This window comes from Sitophilus oryzae, unplaced genomic scaffold (genome assembly GCF_002938485.1).
Source record: "Sitophilus oryzae breed Bouriz unplaced genomic scaffold, Soryzae_2.0 scaffold_557_pilon_pilon, whole genome shotgun sequence".
Classification (NCBI taxonomy): domain Eukaryota; kingdom Metazoa; phylum Arthropoda; class Insecta; order Coleoptera; family Curculionidae; genus Sitophilus; species Sitophilus oryzae.
The window spans coordinates 552,575-572,718 of NW_022147148.1; the positions used below are offsets into that span (position 1 = coordinate 552,575).

The 20,144-nt window shown below is 32.2% G+C and overlaps 1 protein-coding gene across 1 annotated transcript in view; it reads left to right on the top strand.

The window, feature by feature from the left end:
• The window catches only part of LOC115887240 (LIM domain-binding protein 2-like), a 120,253-nt gene that overhangs the window by 98,064 nt on the left and 2,045 nt on the right, over positions 1-20,144 (top strand). Inside the window, 5 exon segments of the mRNA XM_030906611.1 lie at positions 9,512-9,721; positions 13,907-14,030; positions 15,457-15,537; positions 15,540-15,583; positions 18,581-18,769. Coding sequence (XP_030762471.1) covers positions 9,512-9,721; positions 13,907-14,030; positions 15,457-15,537; positions 15,540-15,583; positions 18,581-18,769 — 648 coding nt within the window.

Below are 20,144 nucleotides of genomic sequence, written 5' to 3' on the forward strand. Positions count from 1 at the left end.
GTTTCATAGGTATTTCATACATGCGTCCTTATATAAAATAAAGTTTCTTGTATGCAACACACTGTATTTTATTTATAAAATTAAACGAAAATAATAATAAATTTGAATAAACAATATTTGGCGATATAATTCCGAAAAAAGCCGAACCGCTCCGAAATTTTCAAAAGTTTTGGGTCGCGACCGTTGCAAGAATAGCGCCAAATAGTGTTTACATTGTCCTTATGGGCACTTTCCAATCTAAACTTGTTTCATTTATCTATGTCCGCACTTTATTCCTGCTAAGCATTAGCAGTTCTTTTGCGGTATTAGAGCTAGGTCCTTAGATAAAAGCCTTGCTGTGCCTGTGCCCCTGTCTGTTTCTCCAATGGACATTCTGCTTTTCCCTGATCCAGAGTTTTAGTGCACTACGGGCCATACATTTCGGTATTCCCAGTACTGGCTCTGGACCAAGATAGGATGCCGATGATCCTTGCCTAGCTAGCTCATCGGCTTTTTCGTTGCCTTGGATGTCGCTGTGGCCCGGCACCCAGAATAATTTAATTCTGTTCCTTCGTGCCAGAGCTCCCAGTTCTCCTAGGCATTCCCAGACGAGTCTCGACGATACCTTTGGGCTCATAAGCGCCCCAAGTGCCGCCTAACTGTCTTAGCATATATTGATGAGCTTACCTGAATAAGCTCTATTGTTTTCTCTCGCACATTGTAGAATGGCGAAGATTTCTGTCTAGAATACTGTTGAGTGTTTACCCAAGGAAAAGCTTACTCTTGGTCTTTCCCCAAATATACTTCAGCTCCTGTTCCTTCAGCGGTCTCTGACCCGTCTGTATACCAGGTTAGTCTATCCTGAAGGAATGTTATATCTGGCCACATTCCTCGATCTATTTTGTTCACCTCGAATGGTTTCTGGTAGAATTTTATATCTTGAAAGATGGTTAATTGACTTTAATCCTCTTTTTTAAACCAGTAGGTACCTCTTTGCCTTATTTCTCTACAGTATTAAAAGTTATTATTATTTATTTACCTATCATACGATGTCTTAAATATAGAATGCCATTAATAAACCAGAATTCAAATCGGCCATATTAAACCCCCTTCGCGGTTACACTACCTTTATTCTTTGTTGATATACAAGGAGAGTTTTCTATGATGTTCTCTATGGATATTCTCTATCTCGGTTCAATGGGGAAAGAATTGCAGTTTTGTAGGGTTATAAATATGCGCCTTTCAGATTTTTGAAAAAGTTCATGGCTTACTAGATATTTCGAAAAAAACAAATTTCGGCTATTTTAAAAATGGCCCCTAATTCCATTATAATCTATTTTAAACAAAAAGTTTTCAGATAAAAGTTATAATGATATGAGACTGTGTCCTCACACTTGACGCCCACCCCAAGAATGAAATATATTTTTTTTAATTTTAAAAATTATTTTAACATTATATCATAATTATGCAAATAGGAATAGGAAGAGGTGGACCAATTGCATGGGCCTCCTCGATCACCTGACTTATCCATTATAGATTTTTTTTATGCGGTATGGTTAACAACAATGTTTACAAAAGAAGTTATGAATTAAGAGAGGCACACGAAGAGGCGGTACGGGAGAAGTTTAATTCAAAAATTAAAGTCGACCGGTCGTTCTGTAAGAATAGCTAGTAATTCAGTTTTAAAAAGATGCATTTATGTATGCAAAACATTGGCGGATTTTTTGAACATTCTCTAAAATAACTTAAATTGTATGTAGTGATATTATTGTTTTAAGTTTTATATAGTTTGTGTATTGTAAATTGTAAAGAATCGTTTAATAATATATTCTATCTTTTTATAAGTTATAAATCATAACAAAATAAGAATACCATACCAACTAAGTGAAATTAGTCAAGAAAGATAAGAATCGGCTATAACTCAGTAATTTTTCAAAAGAAAAACATATTAGGTATAAGTAGCTTATATCCCTGAAAAGCTTAAATATTGCGCTTTTTATGAAGTCATAGATTATAATGGAATTAGGGACAGTTTTTTAAAATAGCCAAAATTATTTTTTTCAGATATTTAGTAAGCCATAGACTTTTTCAAAAATCTGAAAGGCGCATTTTTATGACTCCACGAAACTGCAATTCTTTCCCCATTTTACCGACTTTCTATATCTAGTAGTTTTCAAAATACCCGTAGAGAACATCGTAGGAAACTCACCCTGTATATGTAGATAGATAGATAGATACTCGATATTAAATTCAATTAAGATAAAGTATATGATTTCTCAGTTAATTACATTGAATTATTTATTGCCCAAAAAAGGAACAATTTACAGGTAAACAAGTGATGTAATATATTCGTGATGATTGAATTGATATCAAAATTCCATTAATATATTGATTGATAATGTCCGATCAGTAAGTCAGTAAGTGCAAATAATACAGGACATAAAAAATAAAATTTATAATAGAATCACCCAGATCTGTCTTCGCTTCTTCACTGAATAAAAGAAAAGGGCAAGGTCGACTATAAGGGCCAGACGAGTGAAAGACAGGATCGGTATTTCACCTTGGAGCCCCCAGGAATTCCGCTGTATATAGTCGGAGGATTTAGACAGAGACAAAAGGAAAGCTGCCCTACCGGAAATAGTTATAGGGTTATACTGTATAACTGACAGGTTTCAAGATTTAGCTACTTTAAAACGAATATTATTCATTGGGTTTTATCTAAGTTTAACCGCATTCCAGACTCTCAAAAATCACCAAGCACTGTGAAATAAATATATCCTATTTTTAATAAATATTTTACTCCAAAAAAAGATACCCTAACAGAATAAAAAAAAGTTTTAAACATCTTTTACAAAAGAGATATAAAAGCTTTTTTGGCCAAGCGTTTACTACCATAGTAATGGGCAGTAACCGGTTAAACACCCCTCGTAAATTTCAATCATCTGATATAAATTTATTGCCCAACAGACGGGATGGTTTAAAATGGATGTAGCAGTTAATCGCCGGCAAAAAAGTAACCATTACGATTTAAAATTTACAAACTTTGATATGCAAACTTGTGTAACGAATGGATTGGTTTTTGAAAAATAAGAATAAACATTATTTATATATTGATATATGTATGGGGGGGTATTAATTCAGTTCTAGAGTATTTTATTTGGTTCCTACCAAAAAAAATATATACCTATGTACTACGTTAATAAACAAGGAACACACAGTATGATATTGTGACTATAATATAATTTATGACTATCGTTGATTTCTTCTAAAAATAATAAATAACATGTCATATATGTAGCGAGTTTTCACTGTAGTAAATTCTAAAACATACTAAAATTACCTTAAAAACTATTACGTTTTCAATAAAACAATGTAAGAAAAAGAAATTCAGTAAGATTCTAAAATTTTTGAAGAAACTACACTCACCGGCACGAAAAACGGGCACTTTAAATTTTTGATGTATTTTAAAGTTTCATATATTCATTATTTTTAGAGGACCGGTTTTGATGATCTTTTGAGCAATTTGTAACTAAATTATTTGATTTTTTAGTATCTCTTTCTAAATTAAAAATGAGTTAGTGCCTAATGATTGAAAGAGAAGTTTCCATCCCTCAATTGAAGAGTGGAAATACGACAAGGGGTAAGTGGCCAAAATCATTCTTTCAAGATAAATGAGAAAAACAGTAGAACTGAAAATAATAAATTATTCAAATATCTTTTAAAATACATATCAAATAGACGCTTTTGCTTGGCACTTGTAATGGTGATCTTGTAATGCCGATCTTAGCCCTAACACTAACATTAGTGTGCATTAGTCCTAACCGCTAGAATATGAATCAACGTTAACGAACGCTAGCGTTCATGCTCTCGTTGTATCGGTCCTAACATTAGCCTTAGTCCTAACAGGTTGGGATATTTTATATTCTTAGGGCTAATGCTAATTCAAAACTGAATCGCGCATGCTCAAAGCTTGGCTTTTAAGAATTCTCGAAATAATATCTGACTTGTTGAATTTGGCGGTCTATAAATGTTAATAAATTATATATTTTTTGGTCTAGAAATTATTAATGTAAAAATTAGTTTCTCTAGTATTAGAAATTTTAAAAATAATTGTGAATTTAGGTTAGTTCAAAACATATGTTTTATATGAGCGCAAGCGCTTACGAGAATATTGATTATTTTCTTAAGATAAGTAGGAGAAGTATGAACGGCCTTTCCTTAAGTTCTCAAGGTTAATTTCTTAGGGTTAATGTTAAGGATAAGGTTAGGGCTAATACTCGAAGTATGAACCCACCTTAACTTTTGTTAGGACATACAGCATGGTATTTATTACGTTTCTAATGCAATAAGTTAATATTGTAACATTTGGCACTTACCTCCTTTGGTATTTCCACTCTTCAATTTACAAGGGTGATTTTGATGAAAGTTTGGCACACCCTGTAGAATATATTAAAAAAGCATGGAATTGAAAATAATTTGATCATCTAGGTTATTTTTTGGTTCATCTCAATAGACTTATTTTTTTGGCAATATTGGTTTTTGAAGACACTAACAATTTTTGTAATTTTTACATTAAAACAATGCCTTTGCTTTTGGTCTCAGTCAACAGACCTATGAAATAGAGTTTATGATGTATGCAATGTCACTATTATTGAAAAATCATATTATAATAATTGTCTGTTGGCTGTTGGGCAGTTACTCTAGCAGAGATGGCTTTAAGTCCAGAAGTTGTATCTGCTATTAGTGATGTAAAAATTCTAAGTAATCGTTACAAAGTAACAGTTACTTTACGAGGACTCGAAGTAACGCTTACCATTTGAATTTAGGACTCGTTACTCTACTAAGCTAATTCATTACTTTTGCGCTGGCAGTAATCGTAATCCCTGGAAATGCACGAACCGAGGACTCGAAACTCGATACTGAAATATTCCTTACTTCGACCAAACTTCGACGTATGTCTAGTTGTTATCAATATGTTTATGTTTAAAGTGTCGACTTGACGCCGGCCGGTGTTTTGGATGGCAAATGTGTGATATTTTTATTACAATTATTATAATAATTAGCTTATGCCGACCCGGCAGCGCTCTGTCCCTTTGCCGTTTGTGCTTTTTATTTAGGTAATTCTGGACGTTTTTTCAATTTTAGTTGAAATGAGTTAATATAAGATATTATTTAGGGTAGAGTGTGTTTTATTTTTTGATTTATAGTTGCTCGGTGAACGAAGAATAGAATTGTTGATTTAGATTAATGTCTTAGACATTAATTAAAAATGGATTCACGTTATTCACAAAAAATGTTAACATCTGAAAAAGCAGAGCAAATATTTTTCCTTTTTCCTCTTCAAAAAAGAATAGATATTTTGTTTACATTGTATTACACTTACATTGTATGAAAATCTACAAAATAAAAATAGTAATTTTTAGTAAACACTGCTGGGGCGTTAATCCAAAGAATTTTTTTGAAGAGATGAATGCGCCACAGAGAGGAATAGAGATTTAAAAAAAAATTACATTTTAACAATAATATATGCATTTTTTTAATTTTTACTCTTTAATGTTAGCATAATTATTAATGTAAGGGAGAGAGAGAGAGAGAGAGAGAGAGAGAGAGAGAGAGAGAGAGAATAAAAAAAATACTTTATATTATATATACGTATTTTCTTTGTTTGATTTGTTTTCTTTTAGTTTTAATTTTATTAATACATAGTGATAACATGTCATTATAAAAACATTATACATATTATTAAAAACATATTATTCAGTACTTGAATACCGAGTATTGAAATTATCCTATTAAGCCTTTACACTAGAAGAAAGTAGAAACCCTTTATAGGTTAAACTGTGCACGCAATGTAGTTCGCCGCGCACAATAAGTAACGAAGTTCCAAGTCAAGCCCAAGTCTTCCAACCTGTACACAAAACAACGATTATAAAGTAACGTTGCTAAGTACCAAAGTAACGAGTAACTAAAGTAACTAAAGTAACGAGTCCAAAGTAACGAGTCCTATTACCAAAAGTAACTAGTAGTAACGAGTCCATATAAGTAACTAAAGTTTACATCACTATCTGCTATAGTTGCTTTAATTAGGGTTGCCAACTTTCAAAATAAAAAATAGAGGATGAGAGGGTAAAAAAGGGGCAAAAGTGAAACATTTTTAGAAACCTCGCCCAAATGTCTAGAATTTACCAAAAAGTTATGTCATTGGTATGCGATTGATGATGATCTTTCTTACTTTCTTAACAATATTTATACTCAAAACTTTAAAATAAAACAATTTTTTTTTCATGAAACATGAGCTAACAATAAGTATACATAAAATAAGTTAAACATGTTTATCGCTTCCACAATTTCTTTTAATATATCTTCCAAAAATTCCTTTTTTTTATATACATTAATATTTCTTCGACTTCTTTTCTGTACAAACGAGTAGGAGTAGAGAAAGACACAGATTACCAATTTTTTAAAGCATTGTGGCGATACAGAGATTAGTTAGTTTTTGAGTTTGGTATATAAAAAAGAGGACTTTTCAATACGCGAGAGAATAGAGGAGAGTGAGATCAAAAAGTCCAAAAAAAAATATCCAAACCAAACCAAACCCTAGCTTTAATTGAAGATGATAAGATCAAAATTATGTCGCTAACAGATTTAGACGTGTACGAAGTACAGTGCAGTCGCTTCTTCGAGACAAGTTCATATGCTAGACGCCTAGGTTCTAGGAACCTTCGTATGAGAACTTCGAATCAAGACGATCGACTTATTGTAAGTTTATCGCTAAGAAACCGCCGCGCCGTTTGCTAGCTTTTTAAATTTATAATGAATTGCACCTAAGAAGCGTACATGTAAGTGAACGAACCTTAAGAGGAAGATTAAACGAGGCAAATCTTATGTCAAGAAAACCTGCTGCAGGACCACAACTTACTAGGTCTGTTGACACTGTTGACTAGGACCAAAAGGCAAAGGCATGTTTTAATGTAAAAATTACGAAAAAATGTGAATGTTCTCTTCAAACGTGAATATCTCGAACAAAAATTAAGCTATTGAGATGAACCAAAAAACAAACTATTGAGAAAGAATGTATTTAGATGATAAAATATTTTCAAAATTCCTTGCTGTCTTAACACATTCCACAGGGTGTTTCAAATTTTTACCAAAATATCAACATTTTGTTTTCTCTCGTATAATTGAAAGATGGGAACTTTTATTTTTACTTTAGAAAGAGATACTAAAAAGCCTAATAATTTACCTACATCTTATTTAAAAAATAATTAAAATTGACTCACTAGAACACGTTATATTAAACTTTAAAGTACAGGGTGGGTCAAATTCGACGCTTTTAAATGGAAACATCCTTTTCTATAGGAGATAGACGAAAACTAATATCGGTGTCTGGAGCTCAATTTTCATCAAAAACATGATGGTGAAAACCGCACATCAATATCTGTTACCGTTTCGGAGTTACGGGGTGTTTTTCAAAAATGTGCGTTTTTAACAAATCGCTGTAACTTTTTTGCTATGGAACATTTTGTATTTCTATGAAAACATTTCCAAAGCACCTTTGAACGTAGAATTTAATGGTTTACATATATTTTTTTTTAAATTAATAGTTTAAGAGTTATCAACAGAAAAATTGATTTTTTATTTGGGACACCCTCTATATTTTTAATTAACTGAAAAGAATTTAAAATTACCTTTCCAAAAATATAGCACACTTGATATTTTGTTATAATCCCCTTCGAAATACAGAATTTTTAAAAGTTCGCCACTTTTAACTCGTAGGCTTTGGACCCCTTACTGATGATATGCCCTTAATGCAACTCGAAAATATATTTTTCCAGCAAGACGACGCACCGCCTCTGAACGCTGAAGTTATCAGCCAATTTCAAGAATAATTGGATAGCTAACCAAGATCCCAGCCGTTGGCCGTCGAGGCCGCCTGACTTAGTGCCCATGGATCTAATCCTATGGATATATTTGCGGAAGAATAAAGGTTCCTTATTCTTCCGTATAATCTAGACAAGAATTAAAAATACTTAGCAGTTATGAGAGGGTATTTTTCACCCCTACTGAGTTAATGAATTCCGCGAGAAATGTTCAAAACTGCCAAGTCTGTCCATAACAGAAGATGGTCGATATGTCGAACACCTGTAGCAGAATCTCATGTCTTCGTTTACTATTTATTTTTATTGTTATTAGATATAGTTTAAATGTGTCGATGTTGGTTAAATATATTTTAAATTGTTATAAAATTCTGCATCTCTCATAGCAAATATTATTTTCGTTTTAATTGATGCTCACAGCTAGAATTTTTTGCATTACAGCCGGTGCCGTTCAAAGCCTACTTATTTAAAGCGGGCGAATTTTTATATACTCTATATCTCGAAGAGGAATCGAGCAAAATATCAAGTGTGTTATATTTTTTGAAAGGTAATTTTAAATTATTTTCAATAAATTAAAAATATACAGGGTGTCCCATATAAAAAATCAAATTTTTTGTTGATAATTCTTAAATTATTAATTTTAAAAAAATGATACTTAAACCATTAAATTTTACGTAAAAAGGTGCTTTGGAAATGTTTTCATAAAAACACAAAATTTTCCATAGCAAAAAAATTACAGCGATATGTTAAAAATCCATATTTTTGAAAAACACCCCGTAACTCCGAAACGGTAACAGATATCGATATGCGGTTTTCACCACAGAATATACACCATACAGAAGCGACAAAGAGCTTTGAATAGCATTGGTCAAATGGGAACTAATTGCGTGACGTCACGTTTGACATCCGTGCGCCTTGAACAGCATTTCACACTGAAAGAAAATTGTTAGATTTTAATAGAAAACGATGAAAGGCAGGTTTATTTAGTTTTTAAAAACTAGAGGGATTTAAATCAGTATTTTTATTTAGAATTAAATATAAATAAATAATTATGAATTTGATATTTTTATTTATTTGGGACACTCTGTATCTTGTAAAAATATTTTTAAATTGTAGCTCTAATAGTCCTTCAACGAACCGAAAACTTAACAATTTGTAAAAATCTAATCGTTTAGCTACAATACTCCGTGTCGTATGTGATGAACAACCCTGTATATCTCCCTCGTATAGGGTGATTTTGGTGAAAGTTTGGTTGTGAATCATTCCTAATTTATGTCATATACTAACATACTAAATCTCATTTTTTTATCTGAAAAAAAGTAATAGGGGTGAGCCACTTTTGAGACGCACTCTGTATATTAAACTTATTTATTTAAAATGAAAAAGTTAAGTTGCCCATTTTTCGTGCCGGTGAGTTGTAGTATAACTCTTTTAATTAATAATTTGATATTTAGTAGCATTTTATTCAAAATTGACAAGATTTTGAAAGTATTTATAAAAACTATGACCTCTTTTAATAAAACCTTATTCAAATTTGACTTTTCTTAAGAGAAACGAACGGTTTCTTTCATTAAGAAAACACATTTCTCCACCGATTCAGTAGATGCTTTCTAGTATTTTTCAGTACGGTGCTAATTGAAACTTTGTTTGTTCAGGTGTGTACCGAAGGCCGCTTAATCCTAGAATTTACCTTCGACGACCTCATGAGGATAAAGTCGTGGCACTTCGCCGTGAGGACGCACCGAGAGCTCATTCCCAGGTCCGTTGTGGCGATGCACTCGCAACAGGACCCCAGTATGCTGGATCAACTGGGCAAGAACATTACCAGGCAGGGTATTACGAACTCTACACTTAATTATTTAAGGGTTAGTATATATTTAAAATATTGTAGATTAGATCGAAAACAAAAATCGAGCGGGAAATCACTGCCAAATGGTAATCGCAAAATGGTAATCGCAAAACAATTTCCGATGCACGTGATTAACTTTGAGTGACAAGCGATGGCGACAGCGCTGCCAGATTGTGATGGATTTATGAGATGAATCTTAATTTAAGAGTGACAAACAATATATTTATTATATCATTTTTTAAAGATTTTTACGTTTTATTTTTAATTTAATAACTAATATTTTAGTAATTAATTGATTTATTTGTTTTATAGCTTATTTTACTTATTACATATTGACAAAATACTAGTCCATTATGAAGATTATTCTAAGCATTATTATGAGTTATTTATTTATTTATTGATGTACAATCTTACAATGTCATAAGTGGTAATAACATGTAAGAGGGGGTGCTATTAATGCACCAACTAATAATCACAAAATTTAATAAAATCTAACGTAGAAATAATTTTGAAAGTGGTGTAATGTGCTTATCAATCAAACTTATTTCTCTGACTGCAGTCAAGGGTAATAAAGGACCTTTATTGTCACGTTCTCGTTCAAAATAGTTAATCAGGGAAGCTTCAAACTCTTTGCTTCTACTGTTTAAATAATTCGGCATATTTTCAATACACAATTTCAAGAAATGCAATCCAAAAACTCGAAAATTTAGTTCTTAAAAGAACTGTTTAAAAGTACAATTTTTAAAAAAAGACTATGAAAATAGACAAAAAATGAGAATTACTCACAAAGATTCAACAACAACACGACATTAGGATAATTGTCAAATAATAAACGACAACCTTGCTGAAAACGGCGCAATGTGACCAACATAACGATAATAAAATATCTGTTACAATCATTGCTCTATAAAGTAAAATGAAGAGCTGCTCCGTATCTTAAATTATACAACAAATTTAAACATTTTTGCCAAAATTTCATTTAGTCAAGTTTATAGACTTTAGTGTGTCAATGTCGATATGATTATGACGTTCGTATCGTGACGTCATAGGTGATTAAGCTGTCTGTACTCTGTATTAACAAAAATAATTTTAATTCAAGCCTTATGTTAAATTAATAACAGAGCAAACTAAAATAATGCCTTTCACATACTTTACGCAAGAACATTAAAAAATATTTTTATTATATAGCACTTTATACCAAATTAAAAACAAAACTAACCAATAGTAAACAAAAGATGGTCTTTGCTAACATAAATAAAAAAATGAAATAGAATAGTACCGTATGATCGAGAAAAAACGGCGTCAACGATGGCTATGAAATGAAGATCGCTGTCATTTTATATGATAAATTATATGGGGAATGTCATCGATGTTCATTTCCAAGTCAACTGGGCGCCGTTTTTATTCGATCATACGGTATATTATGCAAAATCTGAATATTGAATAATATACAGGATGTTTAATAAAAAAATTAAATATTTTTTCGACAGATTTGCTTTGTTAATTTTTCTATTGCGATAAAAGACGATAAAAGATAGCGGTTCAAGCAAAACCCTACAACGTCTATTATCAATTTTTTTTTCTACATCTAATAAAAAAAGCTTGTTTTCAAATGAAAATGCTAATTTGAGCGTAAATGTCTATATTATGTATTGAACTATTTATTACGTCGTGACATAAGAAATAGGCATACTTATCCTCCAGTGTTGCACAGAGGAATAAAAGAGGAATCTGGCAAATACCATGGCGTAATCCGCAACATACTTTCATATTTTTTCAAAGAAATTTTATTTAAGTCTAATTTTGTTTCATTAATTATTAAAAGATTTATAAATAGTTTTCCCGATATTACACATACGAACAGAAAACAGCGCTCTTTAACAGAACAATAAACAAATCGGGACTATTCGTCTTGATAACATGTGGGCGAGCTTACCACAGATAAAAGGCGGCTTGCCATCACTTTTTCTGTAAGCTTTGCCATCACTAATCATAAACTAAATATGGATAGTACTTTCTCACACTACTTTTCTTAATTTTGTCTTTTTCTCGTCAAAATTTTAATGGGATTTTGTAATATATTACGCAAAACTCTTGAAATTCCCGAAATACCCTCGAAATTTCCTTGAAATTTCCCGAAATTCCTTCGAAATACCCCAAAATTTCCCGAAATTCCTCGAAATGCCTTAAAATTCCTCTGCAATTCCTTGCGTTTGTACACTAAAAAAAGCCCAGTGATTTTTCTCTCGACAAAAATACACAGGGTGGTCCCTTTCATACGATGCGGATGCTACAAGGAGAACCACAGATTGTATTAACGCTAAATCATATAATTATCTAGGAAAATTGTTTTCTGAGAGCCAATGAACCTTAATAGTATTTAGTACAGACAGAGGCGCAAATAGGGGAGGGCCAGGGGAGGCTTAGCCCCCCCAGGTGACCAGTGCATGGCGTATAAAATTAGTTTTAACTTCACATGAATCTTATCTTATAGTGACCTAAGCCACCCCAAAAGACTTGGGCCCCCCTAAAAGTATATGTCTAGTTGTGCCCCTAAATACACATATGAGTTGTCTTTTCAATCTTCATTGAATATCACAATAATATACTAGGTGTCCCAATAAAAGAGTAACTTGCTTTTAAAAGTGACCAATGTTCAATATTAATTTTTTCTCACCCTGTATTTGGGATCAAGTTTTTATTTGATTTAAAGTACAATGAATATTTTAACTACATACATCGGCTATACTGGGTGAATTCAAATTAGGTAGCTTTTATAGAAATTTAAAATCTATTTTAAAATTCTTTCTCCATTTTTAGAAAATGTTAAATATGTCAAATATGTCAAAAAAGTTACATTTTAGTCAAATACTTCTCTAATAAAACTCACCTTTATTTTTTACCTAGAATCCGAAAACCAATTAATATACAGTATGTCCCCGGATTTTCTTTACAAGAGGAAAACCCTTTTTATTGAATAGGTTTTGTTTATATTTTTACTAATTTCCCTACCGTTTTAGATGAAATTAAGGAAAACATAAAAGTATTGTTGATTTTTTTCTAATTCAAAACAAAACTATGGCAATATGATTTCGTTTTCATCATGTTTTTATCCTTTGATAGATTGTTATCATAGACTAATGTCATTTACTAGAGATAGATTGGATACTGATATAAAAAAACAAATAGGTCCGTCATTTAGAGCCACCTGGTAATCCGGAAGAAACTACTGGAGAGTTTTGGCATAACACAATTTTAGCGTTCCGTTACTTATTAACGCTAACTAAAACGGTAACGTTATTCAAGCGCAAAATTATTCCTTGTAAAATATAAAATAATAAATATAGACTTTTTTGCTACATTTTATATTTTATTAGTTCATTAGAAGTGTAACAGAGTCAAAACAACATTAAAATTATGAGTACATACATTTTAAATACCAACAATAGAGCACATAGCGCTTATTTTTTTTTTGATTTAACAAATAAATTATAATATAGTAAAAATAATATAGACTACTAATCACGGATCACCAACATTTTGTCAACTAGAGCATGGACGGTAGTCAACATAGAGACTGTCATGTCATCTTCGTATATAAATTAGAAACCTGTACTTTAATGTCTTTTGCGTCGTCTGGCGATGCGGAAGAAACTAAATTTGTAGTTAAAATTACCATTGAGTGTCTAGGGCCTGATTGTTATTGATAGAATTTTAATTAATGTCTTATTGTTTGCCGTTTGAAAATGTTAAAAAGCACAAACATTTATTTAGTTCTATTTAGTTCAATGCTACGGAAAGGGTGATATAGTTATCAGAAATATGACGTTAATCAAAATTAATAATAACCATCTATCCTAATCAAAATTACACTTTTGAAATCACCTTTTGGTTTTTAGGATTTAGAAAATTCATTCATTTTTTCATGTTTTTTTTTAATTTACTCTAAAACGGTATGAATATTTGGAAAACTATAAACGGAATTAAGCATGTTTGTTTATGCGTTTCACGCTTAATTTTAAAGGCCTTTTATGTGACCTTTATATTTCTTATAAATGTCCTTTTTATTTCTTATGTCGGATGGTGTAGGTTTTTATATCTAATTTTACTTAATACTGGATTTTTAGTACAAAATAAATTAAAGGAAAACTAATATTGTTGAAATGTTTGACTGTTTTCTTTAATATTATTTCTTTTTTAGCTATGTGTGATACTAGAACCAATGCAAGAACTGATGTCGAGGAACAAGGCCTACGCCCTCAGTCCCAGAGATTGTTTAAAAACGACCCTGTTTCAAAAGTGGCAACGTATCATCGCCCCGCCTGGTACGAGAGGTACCAATTTTATATTGCACTATAGGATTGTTCATTTTTGCTCTACTTTCACACTAAAAATGAATCTATCGAAATTTGCTAAGAACCTATTAAAACGTTTTTTAATTTTTTAACTTTCAAGGAGGTAATGCAGAGACATTTGTAATTAACGATTTTAGTGTCATTAGACATAATTATTAGATGTTTATAAAGTTACAACTTCAGTCATTTCTTTTCATTGATCAATACACCAAAAGAAACATTTTCCCTAGTGGTTTGAAAACGTCCCAAAGAATTCAATACCCTTTTAAATTATTATTCGAAAATTTATAGCTATTTTATTAAACAACTTTAATTTTTGAAAAATATCTTGTAATTTATAATTAACAGAATAATTTTGAATGTTTAGTTTTGTTGTAAATAATACTTTATTAACAAACAGATGGAAATTAATTGAACTAATTCTTTTTTGGCTTTTAGTAATATTTATTACCTTTGTCTTAGAGAAATACTTTTTAGGCTGGAACATTTGTTGTTACAGTATAAATTTACATATTTTACCACAAAACGTTGTAACCAAAAGTATTTTAATTAATTATTGTGGTCAAAAGTGTTTAATTTTCTACTTTTGTCACGTTCATGAAGTTAATTTGAAAAATGTTCTGATTTTGAATACCTATATTTACCTACTGATAAACTGTATATGTAGAAATATGCTAATATCACATAAATCACATCACTATAGTCCTACCTGTGTAACTTTTCCGAATGTTGTGGCGCACTATCCGTCAACTCAGTCAAAATTAATTAATTGTCATGATATAAGTACAAATTTGCTAACATGGGGAAGTAGTTAAAGTTAGTTTTTGTCATTATTTTATATTTAAATTGTTCTTTCGATGTTCCTGAGACCTAATTTACATGATATAAAATGCCCAAATGAGAAAATCTCGAGATTTCTATTATATTTACCACATTTGAAACATGACATTATTAAGATTGATAATTACAAATGTCAAGAGGTGAAAAAATTTGAAATTCAAAAAATGCTTTTAATTTTTTTAAAGTAAATTTTTCTTTTATTGAAAAACTAAATAGTATATTTAACTACAGTTCTACGTCAAATATAGGCAAGATGACATACGCATACGCACCTATTCCCGAGAGTTACATAAACTTTATTCATCTACAGATTATTGGTATTAGAAAATGAGAATAATTCTGACGAATCATTCTGATGCACGTATAGAGTATTTTATTATTAAGTAGATTAAAAAATTCAATATTTCTTGCTTGTCAACGAAATTTTATTAATTATCTTAATTTTAATATTATCAATACTTATTTGAAAGTAAGATGACAAATAGGAAATATTGGAGATGTTTAGAAGGCGATTGAAGACAACTAATTAGTTTATTTCGATAATTTGGTCGCACAGAATCCCAGAGGCCCGCGAACAAGCGAAGGAAAAGGAAAGGATCGAATTCAGGCGGGGCAGCAAACAACGCGACACCAGCTCCCAACAAAAAAGGTCGCCAGGACCAAATTTTTCGTTAGCGTCACAGGTATGTTAATATAGATTGTTTTACTGTTGTTTAGCGACTAAAGTATGACGTAATTTAGTCAATATATATAGTTTTTTAGATTTAGTTTAGTTCACACTTGATAACGGTCAGTGATACTTCTGACCGAAACGATGTGTAAGCAAAATAAAGAAAATGGAAGTCCGAAATTCTTTTAGTTTTAATACTGAATCATTATCTACTACATTCAATGTAATAAAAGAATTTAGAAACTTAACCTTTTGATGTTGAAGGCGTTTGTATATCCATAGATGTCAGTAATGTTTTCAATTATTCAAAAGCAATCCTGTATTTTCTCGACGCCCAGGTCCAAATTTAATAAAACTATTTTTTTACTATTTCTCATTGACAAGTTGACAATTATGTCAAATACATGCCATTATATCCATGACTAAAGAATCCAAGGACAAATAACATCCGAGAGCAAATTGTTACCATGCCACCAAACAGCGCCGTTGCACATATTTTTCTTAACTTAGCTGTTTAGTGTTTGAAGAGATATTTAGATTATTATTATTAGATTATTAGAGATATATTTTTTGATAAATATTTTTACTACGCCTATGGTGTATACGGTGGTATCATACTAATTAATTACGAAAATAACGTATTAAAATGTTAACAAAATGTACAAAAATCGTAGTATCGACGTTTAGCACACAGCAAGTTCATATAAATCAGAAAAATAATTGTCGACTTTAATAAGAAAACTAATAAAACGCTAAAAAGGTGGAGTGGACTGTTTATTTACCAGTGAAACATAACTCCTGGTTCTTTCTTATTGCTGCGGCTTTTACACTTGAAAGCTGAACAACTAATCGCCATTGTAATCGGCATTGTTTATACAAGTTAACTACACGGTTATTATTAAAAATCGCGAAAATTGTTGCTGATGTGATCAACTGATGACTCATTAGTTACCACCAACAAAATGACGTCTAAGGTCACAAATTCTGCTGCCCGTAGACGGGCGTTACATGTCCTTGTATTCTTTAGTCATTGCATTATATGTATTTTTTAGGCAACCAAATAAACTAGTAATCTCTAAACAATATTTTTCCTACCACTAGCGACATACCGTGTTCTTACTAAATTATTTTGTCAAAATTTCACCATATAAGTTTCTAGGCAATGAATTTACTCAAGCCAAATTTTTGAACTGCACAAACTAACGATTTCTGTTTACACTTTACGATTTGTTGGTACAGTTTGGTTTTGCGCTAACTGGTTTGCGCCAGTTAGCGTAAATTATCTTAGAGGCTAAACGACCCTTTAAAGTTGAGTTAACATCTTCCTTTTGCTGCTAGAGCTAATCTGGACGGGGCCTACTTTGTTTGCGCGGAATCCGAACCGTGGACCTCGGCCATATCATTATCACTGGCCTACCGACTTGGGGAGCGGGTGGTGTCTGAATTAACAATTACTTACGAGATATCCGATCTTTAACTAGCCTAAATGAACAGTGTTTATCAATAGATTTTACATTCCTGTCATGAAACAACAGCACGACAGAGTTTCCAGACGTTCGCGTGTCCATCCAGTCGTATCGTCTAACGTCGCTGAGACGGAAGACATTATTTTTATAAAACTCAACGCACTAAATTTTTTGTTTCTCGAAAACACAGACAGACAGAGTTGGCAACACCGCCCGGAATAGCGGCCTCCGACCGCCACCGAGTTGCGGTACTTTCTTACTTTATCTTTTTCTTACATATTGCTACATCTCGGCCTTCAAGTCTTTGCGGTCCGCAGAGTACGTCGAAGATTCACAAGAAGGCACAGCCTTTAATATCTCATTAGAGACAATATAAACTCATTCCGCCCTAAAAAATGTGATAAAAAAAGTTTTGCCAATTAGTCGCTAAATTCTATTTCAAACCGACTGACTTGGCGAGGTTCGAACTTTTATACCGCATGATCGAAAAAAAAACGATATGTAAAATTATATGGGGAATGTCTGATCGTTACTTTCAAGCCAACTGGATGCCGTTTTTTTTTCAATCATACAGTATATCCCAGCGGACGCTCTCGAAATTTCTAAAACTCATAGTAGTATTCTTTTTGTATTCTATTGATTTGTAGTCTCCTTCTAGCAATTTCCGTTACCTTGTCCGTGATTTTCCACCAGTGTCTAAGAGATGGCGCACCATTTAATTCCTCCGAAAGATCCAAATACGTTTAAAATAAGATATACGGAGGGTACCGCTTAAATTCCTGTCCCGATATTGAAGGATGGCTATAGAATTTCAATGTATTTCCTACGTAAGTCTATCCTTGTGTTGTAGGAGGTTTGCCTAACAAAGATGAACTTATGTCTTGAAACCATTCGACTCGATTTTCTGTCCTTCAATACTGGGACGTAAATCCTCTCATTGCTCTTATGGGGAAGCCGTCGTATAATTTGGATAGATCTCACCACGCTTCTTGACTATACAAACACGCTTAGCGGTTGTTCGTTCCTCCGACAGATGTCGCCATACACCTTGACAATATGCACGCCAGCACAATACATCAAGTTTTAAAACATATGCATATGTATCTATTGTATGTCTAAGACATAAAAGAATATTTAAATCATAGATGTTGTATCTTTGATCATATGCATTGCATTGACTTGTTTTAAGCTGATTTTAAATAGAAAATATCCTCAACAATTGAAGAGTGGAAATACCAAAGAGGGTAAGTGCCAAATTTTGCAATATTAAGTTATTGCATTGGAAACGTAATAAATACCATGCAGCATGTCCTAACAAATGTTACAAGTGCCAAGCGAAAGCGTTTATTTTTTATGTATATTATATGTAATTTAAAAGATATCTTAAGAATTTATTACTTTCAGTTCTACTGTGTTTTTGTCATTTTTTCGCATTTCCACTCTTCAATTAACCTTTAAAATATGTTCATTTTCGGTTCTAATGATGTTAATTGAATCGAGTAAAATATATGTTTGTTTTGTAAATTCAGTTTTTACTTATTCAGGATGTGATGGTGGTGGGTGAACCTTCACTTATGGGTGGCGAATTCGGTGACGAAGACGAACGGCTCATCACCAGATTAGAAAACACTCAGTATGATGCAGCCAACTCGCTGGATCATGACAACCATACCGGTGGGGGCTTCCATGGGGCCGACTCGCCGATGGCTGGTACCAACTCATGGGGTGCAGGTATCTATTTATTTAAATTTTAACTTTTAAATTATGTTGTATATAGTGAAAAAGTTTCCAAGAAATGTAAGCTATCGATAAAGAATTAGGTGGAATCAATTCAGTCCAATAACAATAAACTGTCACATATAATATATGTGACAATGATAACTGGCAAATTAAAAAGGAGTCCTTTAAGCAATAAAAAATTGGATTGTATGATAAAAGAAACCATCAAAATATTCAGAATTTGATTTTACCTCTATAGGCTTGGTGCATTCTCCGCCAGTGCTGCCGCCATCGGAGAATATCGTTAACAACCGGCGTATACAAATACACAGTCTTTTTAGTCAATGCTATTAGATAAACTTTTTTTTCAAAAAGTTAATAATATACCGAAGTTTATAAGATCTCTGTAATATACCATATCGACAAGAGAAGTCGTGGGTCGGTATTTAGTACATTCATCAAAAAAGGTCTAGACTCCCATCCATTTACCCCCGCTCTCATACTTTGTCAGTCGTAAGTTGTCCACTGGAAAAGCTTAAATTCGAAAATTCGCATCCCCCCACCCCACCATTTTTGAGAAACTCAAAAAAATGTTGATTTGATTTTCTGGCTGGACGGTAGGTCGTACAGAAAATTTTATGGAACAAAAAATGAAGAGAATTAAATTCTCTACATTTTTATTTCTAAGTAATAAACCTCGATAACTTACGGGGACAAAGTTAGAGGGCGCCAAAATCACTCAAACGCAGTTTTATGCTTTTTTCCGGGTGAAACCATTTTTTACATAAAAAAAACTATCAAGTTGATGTGTAACTTTACGTTTTACTGTTTACGAGATATATTGCATTCATTCCTACAATGTATATGTGTCGTAGTCTCATAGTGTATTCCGTCTTTTCATGAAGATCCTAGTCACTTCATGAAATAAACTAACCTAATAACCTAACTAAACTAACTAACCTAACCGACGCTTCATGAAGTGACTAGGATCTTCATAAAAAGACGAAATATACTATGAGACTACGATATATGCAGTTTCATAAAATCAATGACGGTCGATAAGGTACTGCAAGTTACCTTTGCGGATTACGATGTTCACTCGAACTGAGGGTAATGATAACGATCCTCTAAACTTTCTCTGATCGTTTTGAAATTTTTTTAGGTGCGCTGAAGGTAGCATTTTTGAGAAACTCCAAAAATTGTTTTGATTCTATTTTTTAAACAGAAAATCTTATAGAACAAAAAATGAAGAGAATTCAATTCTCTACAATTTCATTTTTCAGTAACAAAGCTGTAAAATCTACCGGAACAAAGTTTTTTATTCCGTACACGCACAATTGCTTACTGCGTCAAAACCCTCGCATCTACATAGCCGAAAAATGTCAGATG